The sequence below is a fragment of the Tubulanus polymorphus genome, chromosome 1, assembly GCF_964204645.1.
Source record: "Tubulanus polymorphus chromosome 1, tnTubPoly1.2, whole genome shotgun sequence".
Lineage (NCBI taxonomy): Eukaryota > Metazoa > Nemertea > Palaeonemertea > Tubulaniformes > Tubulanidae > Tubulanus > Tubulanus polymorphus.
In genome coordinates, this window is record NC_134025.1 from 11,710,771 (window position 1) to 11,723,009 (window position 12,239).

At 35.5% G+C, this 12,239-nt stretch overlaps 1 protein-coding gene across 4 annotated transcripts in view; it reads left to right on the forward strand.

The window, feature by feature from the left end:
- The window catches only part of LOC141915171 (solute carrier family 22 member 15-like), a 46,659-nt gene extending 34,722 nt beyond the window's left edge, over positions 1 to 11,937 (forward strand). Inside the window, exons 1-9 of one of the 4 annotated variants that reach the window (XM_074806598.1) lie at positions 195 to 274; positions 4,953 to 5,258; positions 5,848 to 6,275; positions 6,778 to 7,002; positions 7,252 to 7,386; positions 7,494 to 7,573; positions 7,795 to 7,903; positions 8,732 to 8,804; positions 8,892 to 11,937. In XM_074806598.1, the coding sequence (XP_074662699.1) occupies positions 4,977 to 5,258; positions 5,848 to 6,275; positions 6,778 to 7,002; positions 7,252 to 7,386; positions 7,494 to 7,573; positions 7,795 to 7,903; positions 8,732 to 8,804; positions 8,892 to 9,137 (1,578 nt within the window). In that variant the 5' untranslated portion in view covers positions 195 to 274; positions 4,953 to 4,976 and the 3' untranslated portion in view covers positions 9,138 to 11,937. The other 3 variants (XM_074806599.1, XM_074806602.1, XM_074806601.1) reach the window with 3 other exon arrangements.
- Positions 11,938 to 12,239: the final 302 nt, after the last annotated feature.

Below are 12,239 nucleotides of genomic sequence, written 5' to 3' on the forward strand. Positions count from 1 at the left end.
CCTATAGTAGTAGATACGTAGCACTACATAAAGTGCTATCATATCATTTTTTATTCGAAACGAGCGGGAGTTAGTCATTTCGGCAAATTGTTTCTATTCTCGTTTAGTTCTCGTACTTATGCGGCGGCGAGTCTTATCGCGGGCGTGTCGCTGTTATAGACGGCAGCACTGTCTGGTCTAGAAATTCCGCATTGACACATCCGCATCGACCGATATCCAAGTAATTGCAGCGGTGTGAACATTTATTTGAAAGTCCCTCGAAGTGTCATCTTAGGTTTGTTGATTTGTTTTAATCGCGTTGTATAAAGCTTGCAAGTGGTGCTTGTATTTCTGACTGTCATGTTTCGTGAACTAGCCCACAGGGAAAGTCACAGGGGCTCGTATCAGTGTTGTAGGTAATGTGAAAACGATAATCTGTTAATCCAATGTATATAGTATGTATAAAATAACAAGGGGGCTAACGACGCTCACAAACTACTCAACTTCAGTCGCTTACTATTTCGTTATTTCTCATCCGATTTTGATAATCCAGGCATGATATAAAAGCTAATAGCTTCCTGCTTCTAACGAAACTAATCCTGTTAACTTCCGATGAATAGTTCGTGAATTATATGTCTTTGAACGCGAAATTCAGACCGAAATCGCCTGGACCGAAAATGCTATGACGCCGGTTTTCGTCGATTTCGAAATTTCAAACGTTGAGTTCGACGCGAAATCCTTCACCGATATTCATATGTTGCAGTTCAATGTAATTTAGATGATGAATTTAGAAAATTCAATCCTAATGAAAAGGTGTATTGTGATTGTGGAGGTAAATATTTAAGATCACATAAATCAAAACATTATCAAACAGTTAAACATATCCATAGAACTATAACGGAAGGGAAGGCCGACTCCTTATAAATCCGCTAGGCACCGCTAGTAATCTTGTGTTTATTTGCAGCGCAATCACCGGTGGCGATACGCGTCAACTGCATTCCAGCGCTAGATCTATGTGCTTTGTCTTCGACTATAGCTAATTTGTACTTTAAAATGCCTAAGGGTGGTCGCAACTGCTGTATTCCTGGATGTTCTAACTATTATGAAAAAACAAAGGGTGAAGGGATCGGATATGTCGCATTTCCGAAGCGGGGTATTGACGAAGAAACCAACAAGTGGAGAGCTCAGCTGATCGCGGTTGTCAACAGGGCCGATAAAAATTTCAATCCAAATGTTCAGCATATATGCACTTATCATTTTGAAAAAAAGTGTTTGCTTTTTCACGGTAGGTCTATAAAATAGCGATGTCCTCCGTTATAGTTCTATGACATATTGAATATGAAAAGAATAATAAATATATATTGAAATAAGATCAAGCCGTATGTTTCAAATATATAGTAGTTAAAGCATTGAGAAATTAGTTAATGAATTACTGTTAGGTAGTAATTTTAATTGTTATTTGATTTGAAACATATAAAAGTTTAATATTTCTAAAATATTAAATATTTATCAATTTATTAATTTTTTTTCTTAAATAAATGGATGGTTTCATTCCAACCGGAAGTAGTGATTTGAAACATTATTTAGTTGCTGGAGGTTTAATATTGGCTGCACTTTACTTTTACTTTGAAAATATCAGTAAAGATTTGATGAATGAAAATATGAAATTGAGAAAGAAATTAAAGAAGTTAAATGGAAATAATAATAAAAATAATCATAAAAAAGTTAATACACTTATACCCATTCTAAATTCTATAATATTTCAAATAATTATTTTATTTTATTTTATAAATTTATATTCAGTGTTAGATTGTTAAACTGTTTAAGTATCAAATTGAGTAGATTGTACATTCATAAACTAAATGATAGAATAAGAAATTAGACTGTTAAATTAGCTAAAAATGTAAAATACATTAGTTGAAAATATAAAATATATTGGCTGAAATATTAGTTAATTAAAAAGGGGGTTTTAAGTAATAAGGTATCTAAAACTTATCAAATACGAATCAAATACAAATTATGCTTTATTTCTGAAATATTGAAGTCTCATAAGTAATTTATTCATATATGATATTAGTAGTATCTTTACGCAGCATTAGAATAATATGAGTGATACTAAGTTAGTTGGTTTATTGTTTTTCTAGTATTATTTTAGTCAAATGTAAAGAAACTTAAAGTAAACAAGAATTAATAAAAAAAACATTAGAATTATAATAACTTTCTTTAACCAATACTAGCATATTCAATTCTAATGTTTTTCTAGTTGAATCTATTTAAAAAATTATTTAACCCAGTTAGCAAATAGAAACAATAACTAGTATCATTGTAAAGATAAATAACATATTCTAGTGCTTTGTAAAGAATATGATATTTATCTGGCAGATTCATAGAATTACTATAAAAATAAATATATATTTGAATATAATTTATACCTTTCCAGTGTTGAAGTATAGAATATATTGATAGAAAATATAAATTATATAAGCTGAAAATATAAAATATATTAGTTAAAAAATATGAATATGAAAGAATTTAGAATGTGTATAAGTGTACGAGTGTACGAATGGTACGAGTTCTTCCAATTCTTCCTATTCGTACACTCATACACTTATAAATATTAAATTGAGTAGATTGTGTATTCATAAATTAAGAATAAGACTGTTAAATTGGTTGAAAATATAAAAATATTAGCTGAAATATGTTTAAAAAAGGGGGTTTTAGGTATAAATGTATTCAATACGTATTAATACATATTTAATTTATTTCCTCTGTGAAATTTAAATTATTATATTGCTAGACCCTCGGGAAACTGGCTGTGTTACCCAGCCTCTAACGGTCCAGCGGACCCGAACATCCAAACATATAACTTATTCAGTTTTATTTCTACTGTGAATATTAAAACTACATACTAATGTATACATATTGCTATACCCTCATGGAACTGGCTGTGTTGCCCAGCCTCTAACGGTCCAGCGGACCCTAACACCTAAACAAACCAGTGGCGTAATGACTCACCACACCAGTGGTTGTAGTGAACACATATATTTGCGACTTCATTATCTGTCACGCATGGTTAGAGGTCATTTTTGCGACGTTAATTTACGTCACAAGTGGTAATGAAGAGGTTAAAAGCTAATCACCACCTAGTCAGTAACCTGTCTGTGGTTTAGTTTCACGATTGGATATGTTGGTATAAAAAGCCCATCCGATTATAAAAGGCTTACCACCAACGATTAGGTAACTAACTAACCACCACCAACATTTAAGTTACTCCAGCAAGTAGTATGCCTAGTGACTAATTGGGCCATAGGCCTAATGGATTTTCTACCTGATTTTCTATTTGAAAACAAATTTTCTATTTGTTTTGGCGCTATAAAAAAATGATGCTTTTATTTTGCGAGTCAAGAAAACAAATATTTAGTGCGAGAAAACAAATTTTGATTTGTTTTGGTTAGGTTGAGAAGAGCGGTGCGATGCAGATTAGAGCAATTCTATATCCGACTGCCAATGGAAACGTGTTGTAGTAGCCTTAGCCAGGGCTGCCATTCTGTGAAATGTATTTGTACTATCAGTAACAAATCGAATGTTTTTCAGTAACATTTCATTGAAATATGAAAGAAAATGTTCAAATTAATGAGTAATCAACAGTAAGACTCTCAGTAACATTTTTCATATTTCTGTATGCATCAAATAAAAAAAATCATTATTTCTCAATACAAAATAGTAGACCCAACAAATACTGAAAATCAGGAACAGTTGGCAGCTCTGCTTTAGCGTGTTCATTGCATATAAGAATGGCAGACAGCTTGCATCTTTGTAGATTCACACTTTTGACATCAACATTACATGTACATATCTACATAGACTAGAATGATGTGGAGAAATGAAATCTGATTAGGGGCAGTCCATAAAATAAAAGACTTCCACACAAGATAACAAAAATTTTACCCCATGTCCACAGAATGTTTACTTTGCACTAACCCTTGTCCATCAAACAAAAAAAAACAATTAAGGATATCGGATATCCAGATTTAACAAGGATGTTCATGACAACCTCCCTCCCCTTGCCGACGAAATTCAAAATTTCACAAGCTCCCCTCCCCACTCGACCTTGGACATCTTTTATTGACAGCTCCTATAGATAATACTTCATTAGCCGAAACAAAATTTGTAAAAAAATAATTGTATCCTTCTCAATAATAATTCCAGACAATCGTCATAAGAACACAAATGCCATAACAATTCCATATGTCTCATTCAATAGATTGATTTTAAGTCAGCTAGGCTGCCATCGCATCACTTATCATAATGACAAACATGTGTATCATGTCAGTTGGTAGTCAGATGTTCAACAACTGACCTGACCTTGTATCGTAATGACATGCCTGCACTATATTCTCGACCTCACCAAATTCAGTCTCGAGAAATCAAATATTCAGAGAGAGAAAACAAACTTGTTTTCTTGCTATCGTACGGAATTTCTTCCACAGTGTTTGCCCTTGAATCAGTCACAATAGCCAGCGCAATGCGAACTTGAAGTAATCATCATTGCAACTTAATAAGTGGAGAACGCAGATAGCCTAGGTTACCCATAAAAGATGTCCCGTTGATGATCACCCGCTTGATCACCTGCTTGAAGGAGGATGTCCATAACAACACCCCCTAATTCCCCTTGTCCACTAGTCCAAATTTCACTAAACCCCCACTGGATATCTTTTATTGACAGACTATAAGTCTTATAGCGAGAAATCATATATTCAGAAGAAGAAAACGAAATTGGTTTCTCGTTGCCGTACAGAATTTGTTTACTCGGTTTTTGCCCTTGAATCAGCCACAATAGCCAGCTCGATACACAGTTTTCGCCCTCAAATCTGCCACAATAACCAGCACAACATATGTTTAACGGATGACATTGATTTTTCGGGGCCTAGCTATGGCTTGTTACTAATGAATATGCTCCCTTCATTTTCCAGGTCCGAATTACGCAGCTGAACTGAATGACGTATGGCGAAATGGATATCGATGATGTATACAGTCACATCGGTGAATTCGGCCCACGACAGAAGAAAATATTCTTTTTCCTACAACTGACTCTGCAGCCGTTCTTTTCGTTCCACATGCTGCATATGATATTCATCGGAGCCGCGACCGATTTCACCTGTTTCGACAAGGGTGGACGCGAATTGCCGGAGAAAGACCAGTGTTCCGATAAATGTCGTTCCAGCAATGAAGGAACCGTTTATCTGTATTCGAGTAAATTCACGTCTATTATGAGTGAGGTAAAAATTAATTCTATTGCATCTTACGCAGTGTTTTCTGTATCAATCTGCAGCCCCGTAAAACCGTCCTCCCTTAAGTCTTTTCGCCAGTTGAATTCATGACAATTACTTATTCAATATTTGAAAGTATGTTCATAGATAGTTGAATGTGTAGGTTTGTTGTCCGTTTGTTCGTTCATATCCAATTAACCCTGTTGAATTCTGGTCGATCAAAAATTGAATGAATGGTGATAAAGTAAAGAAGGTTTTAGTGTACACCAAACTTGACAAGAGTGAACACTGATAAAACCTCATTGGAAAAGTCATCATTAAACCTAAGGCATCTCTGTTTTTGAGTACCAGTTCTTATTTCCAATTTAAGTTTACTGGGTGTTTAAAGTCGATCACTTTGATGATGGTCTAACAACTACTCAATTAGCAAAGTCATAGGATTAAAGGAGGAACAATTTCTCTGTTCATGGAATTTTGAACATAGATGAAGGTCCTCAGACCCTGCCGCATACTTCAGATCTCTCAACTGGTAAAAGAGCTGCCGTTTTTAATTCTGTTTCAAAATCCTTAAAATCATCGCTTTTATTTTCATAACTAGTGGAATCTGGTCTGCGACAACTCGTACAAAGTGGGACTCGTGCAGAGCGTATTCATGTCTGGAGTGCTAATCAGTGCGTTCGTATTTGGAATATTGGCCGACAAATACGGACGCTTGAAGATGTTCTACTACACTCTGATCGGAATGACAATTTTCTCAACGATGAGCGCATTCGCGCCGAGCTACACGACATACGTCGCGTTGAGATTTTTCACCGGTTTCCACTGCGGCGGCTGTATTCTGGTGTCGTTTGTTCTGACGACTGAGATCATCGGAAAATCGTGGCGCGGATTGTGTGGTTTGCTGATGCCGATATTCTTCGCGTCGGGTATTCTCATCTACGTGTTGCTGGCATATTATATTCACGCGTGGAGACACTTGGCTTTTGTGACGTCGGCTGTCGGATTTCTCGGTATGTTTTACTATTGGTAAGTTATGTCTTGTTCATGTGCCTCCTCAGTGAAGAGGCAACAAAAACCAACTTAAAAAGAATTTAATAAGTAACTGAAAATTTTGTCAACTTGGCATTGTTTAAATAACCAACTGTCATTGCACAGGCCAAATACCTTGCTCAAAAGATCTTATGCCCTTTGTACATCCCTTTCTGTACTGTCAGTCACAAATGCTCTTCGTGCGACGTTTTTGATCCATAGATAGATTTTTGAATCGCTTCAAAAAAGTACAAATAACGAATTTAAATCGTAGATGGACATCGCAACTTTTTTTGTGGCAAAGCCTTTAGCCAAATGCTGGAATTATGGTTCTCTATCAAAATCCACCGTTGGCAATTAAGCTATGATATGACTGTTCATTTTGATTGAATGCAGAAATTTGAAATAGATGTAAAATGTATTCTAATTTCACTAGATTAATTCAATAAGCATTGTACAGTATGATAAGCAGAGTAGATGTTTGAATTGTTTATTCAAGGTTGTTGCCAGAAAGTCCTCGTTGGTTAATTGCTCAAAACCGAATTGAGGAAGCGGAAGTCATTCTCAGAGATATCGCTCGGCGTAACGGTTCATCCTATCCGCTCGACCAGATCAAGTTGGCGGCTCCGAAGAAAGGCAATGGGCAGCAGAAAAAATATTCGATGAATGATATTTGGCATTATCCCTACATAAGGAATTTGACTTTAGTACAAATTTTCTCCTGGTAAGTCACTTAATCCTTCTTCACAGTTACAGTGTATGCCGTACTGATCCTTACACTTGTGCTGCTATGAATCATTACAGCACAATCCACCTGCTTGCTTTATATTATTTTTCTAGCAAAAAGAATTACGAAAAGTATTTTGATGAGATTCATCTGTTTATTTTCTTCGTCAATGTCAGGTGTTCGTTTGTGGTGCTCTATAAATACAATTTATGTTAATTTCGAGTTGTTTTCTTTTTAAAATTAAAGGTTTGTTAACAGTGCTGTGTACTATGGTTTGACGATGAGTGCCGGAAACCTTGGAAGTAACATGTATATAAGCGTTGCGCTGTCGGGACTTGTTGAAGTGCCGTCGTACCTGTTTTGTATAGGTTTATTGAACAGGTTTGTATGAAAGTTATTTATGAGTCGCTAACTTATCAAAACCCTGTAATTTTCTTTAAAAAGTGTACTAGACAACATGTCAATTTTTTCAATGTTTTTCTTTCCAGAGTTGGGCGAAAACTGATTATATGTATGTTGATGTTAGTTGGTGGTGTATCTTGCATGTTGGTTATGCTAATTCCACAAGGTAACTCATCATTTCACTTCTGCATTATGCCATCGGTATCAAAAGCAGTGAAGGAATATTTTTCAAGGAGTTGATAAGCGATGACTAGTCATGAAGGGTATTAGCAAAAAGAGAGGACAGTAGAGGTGGCAGTCAAAAACACTTTAGAAGTCGTATTTTGAATACTGTGGGTTGATTTTGCTTCATTTTTCCAGCACTTGTGTTCTCACTTTCTATTTCAGCATATTCAACATTTGCAACAGCTTGTGCACTGATTGGCAAACTAGCAATTGCAGCATCATTCGCCATTATTTATGTACATTCCGCTGAAATATTTCCAACTGTTATTAGGTACGTGATTGTATTGCCTTCGCATGTGTTAACATATGGACATTATAAACTGGGACCGATTACAAGCTGCTTACAAACTATTTCGATATTCAGCTCTTCAATGAAATTATAAGCCCAAATAGAATAATCCATTATCCATTCACTGATTGATTTTCTATTTGCAAACCGCCCTGCTAACAATGAATACTTCGTTAGAGATTTTTTCACCCTGTACTGAGAATGGCTGGTTCGCGTTATAGGGATACCAATAGCTCAGTGAAGAAATTCTGTTACTGTGATAGAATCTCATCAGGTGCTAATAGGGTCTGTGTCAAACACAGTAACAGATAACACAGTTCACACGCATATGTACACGCCATCTACTGCAGCCAACTTCAGAAATCTACCGAGATTTTCAGTGATCTAAATTTAGTGAAATTAGATGTTGGAGCCAATCAAAATTTGTTTCTTTACTATAAGATACTATTCCTCTGTGTATGTGCCAAGTTTCATGCCAAACAACGAATAGATTTTGCGCAAAGTGGTTATGAAAAATGACATTTTCCCCTTTATAGTATCGATTAAATGAAAATGGAATTCAACGAATTGACAAAACCAGTGCAATTTCGACTTACATGATGGAAAACTGTAAATCCCGAGAAAAATGGCAGTGAAATAGAATTTGGACTGAATGGATGGTTTGAAGCTATGCCCCTGAATGAATTTCATTTATCCAATGCCGGGAACAATTATGATATCCAGTTTGTATTGATTCCAGGCAATGAATAGCATTGCCATGGGTTTATTTATAACAGTATCATTCTGGAATTTTATTTTCATTTTTTTCAGGAATATGGCGCTAGGCATAACAAGTTGCGGTGCTCGATTTGGTGGCATAGTGGCTCCTATGATTGCATCGTTGGTAAGTACATATTGTACATTGGATTTGTACACAAAACATATTTTGTATGAAAATGTTACATCATATGTTATCCTTGTATATTTGTAGTCGACAGTCAGTTCAGCACTTCCGTTTCTGGTGTTTGGGTGCATGGCATTTTCCGCAGGAGTTCTGAATTTCTATTTACCGGAGACGAAAGGCCAGCCTATGCCGGAAACCATCGACGATGTTCTGATGATGGGCTACAAAAAACGCCGACAGGAGCAACAACTGAGCAGTTCTAAGGAGCATGTTGTTAAATTACTGGATAGCCCTGCGAACAGCGAAAAGCTCAGTCAGGTTTTAAGCCTATAAAGAAAATACACTATGTGTATGTACAATGAATTTGAAATTCATGATGAAGGTATCCTAATAAAGCCACCATGTGGTGTTCATTTTTGAACTGCTGGATATCTGATTGATGTACTATAGTGAAACCTCATTATCCAAAGTTATTATAGAAAGTTATTTGCTTTTTTATCACTTGAGTACTGTTGTTCAAAGTTTATACCGAATTTCCGGCACTATAGGGTATTAACTAGTCAGCACTGAAAGGGTTAACCGTAGAAAAATGTTAAGATGGCGCCACTCACCATGATTATCAGTATATACTAGTATATGTAAGTGATTAGAAGCCTTCAATCGAAGATGTAAGTTAGTTCTATATAATGAGGCTCCACTGTATTAGGCAAAAAATTAAAAGAGAGAGTGGGTAGCATTGAATGATTATTTGTGATGTACTCTTTCGAGCTTGACAATTCAGACTCGAGATGAAAAATGTTTAACAACTTACTCAAAGGGTACATTACTCAATTAGGTTCAAACGTTATGTATAGTCTAAATGCAATTTTGTTGGATAATGCAAGATAATCTTGTAAATTTTGTTATCATTGTTACTTACAGTACTGCTCGGCATCAGAAGTGAACCAAGTTTGATTAAGTTAAAATAGTTTATTTTCAATCATTTATCATTACTGACAGCACCCTTGGATTTATGCATATCTATCAGATGTTTTTCTGGATCTATTGATTTGAATTTTTACTTGTACATACTCTCTTAATATGTTTGTCAAAACAAACTGAGACAAATGCAAGCGATCTAAATGAATAACAGCGGTTTTACATTTGGTGATATTTTGATAGTAAGAATAATAATTGTCATTTAGAAAGCACAGGTATCCTAACAAGAGCCAGTTCAAATGCGCTCCACATTTGGTATTTCCCCCAACCAATGACTCATATCCATGTATCGGTCATCTCTCCCTGGGGAGAAGTAACATCTGAGCAGCTGCTAGGCACTCAGGAGTCATCTTTCGGGCCAGTTATCCCATTTAAGTTGAAAATGTATTTCCTGGTACACAAAATGTACACAATATATTACAACATGTATGTAAGGAAAGGTAGCCCGCTTTCATTTCCGCATTGACTACATGCAGTTAGGAGGTCTTGCAGCCATGCAGGCCTACTTTCTTTCTATGTGACTACACCATATTGGTTGGCAGACACAATAAGTAATTTACATGACACACCCTCAAAGTTACCTATGGCAAGTCTCCAGCACTGGTTGGCACATACATGTCACATGCAAGACCTCTATCCTGGGTGTTTTAGGTGTCCGGACCCCTGCCTTCCAGTTATGGTTACCCCTTTCATCAAAACAGAGATCATTAAAACCTGCAAAATTGATTTCTTGGAAATTGCATCTTCTCGGAAGTATTTCTTCAAAAATATCGAAGACCGTGGGTTGCCGCTTGTGGCCTTTGGTGTGGCTACTCTGGACCTTGCCTTCCAATTTTTGTTAGAATCGCCTCTCTATTCATGAAGTAGATGTTACCTGACAGCTCCACTTGCTTCGATCTTTTTAAGGAATCTCTAGTCCTCTAAAATTTTACAAATGCAGCTATTCGAAAAAGAGTTGAAGTTCTGGTCATTTGCAAAGAATTACGATTATTATGAAATTGATTAATTCAGTATTTAATCTTGTCATACAGTATTCTCTAATGGACATGCAATACTGATTAATGTGGTATAGTTTTCCAGTGCAAATGTTGACTCTAATATCATTATATTAACTTCTACTGGTACTATTATGATTGCATTTGGCATAGTTAATGTCTCCATTTAATGTCAATGGTAATTCAAATATCAGAGTATGTATAGCTCATTTAGCCAATTCGAATGAAGAATATTGATTCAAATGTTATTACTGTATGTGAAATCTTTAAGGTACCGGTAATAGAATTAATGAAAGTGAAACTTTTCACTTAAAATTCTTGGTTCACTAAGTCTAAACAGCAGCTTGTAAATTTACCAGGTATGCCCATGTTATCTTTGGGTCTGGCATCCCATTACTAGTAGGTGGTTTTGTGGGTATCACAAGTTGCTGCCGAATCTCACAATTTGACATTTGACTGTTACGTTAGGTATACCTATGTTACACATAACTTCAATGTTGTTGTGACATTTGAGCTGACAAAGGATATTTGACTATGTGGTAATTTGGGAAGTCTGTCTACTTTCGTTCTATAATTTAATATACCGGCATATAGAAATTAGAGGGTTGATAATGAGCATTCCTTGTGTTTAGTGTATCAATGCCGTGTTGTTCATACCTATATGTACTATATCTATATATTTATACAGTTTTACCGAAAAGTCTTTAAAAATTATACTGTAAATAAGGAAATGAATAAAGTCATTAAATGGTTATTCATTTATATTTGTTGGTTATAACATTCATTATTCTTTTCATTGTGGCTTTTCATTCTATCATCATGCAATGATGTTTAGGTGAGGTGACACCACGAAACAAAGGCCCCAAACATGTTTGAAGTAATGATGTTTTACTGGAAATGTAAGTCTCTACTTACCAAGTGGCATAAAACCGTAGTCAATCAAATTTCTATGATAACGATTTCTATTTCTGCGGCGTTTTGATAAGTGGCTCTCATGTAAGGTAATTGTGGAATGAACCAATCTATTAGATTGATTAGATTAGACTAACCAACAACTGTAGAACTGGCCACATATATAAGGATTTAAAGCCTTGCACACGATTTAATTCTATATCCACTTTTTCCATACATGTAAATATTTTGAGATTTGGTAACTTGCATCAGTGTTAATTTTTTTCTACTTCATTGTTATCCTATGTACAAAAATATTTCCTGTACACTATTCTTTCTTTTGTAAATTTTATTCTGTTTATCAACAATCGTGCAAGATTTCATGATAAATAAATATTGAATTGAATTGAATATATCACTCGCCTGATATTCCACAGGAGACGGACAAGAATCAGAGAATAAGGACAGATCCCAGTATCATCTGTAGCCTGGAACTAATCCTCTTCTGAAATCTAGATGGTTGTGGCACCATGAGGTCAGTTTCAATAAGAAACGTGTAAGGTGAGGTCTG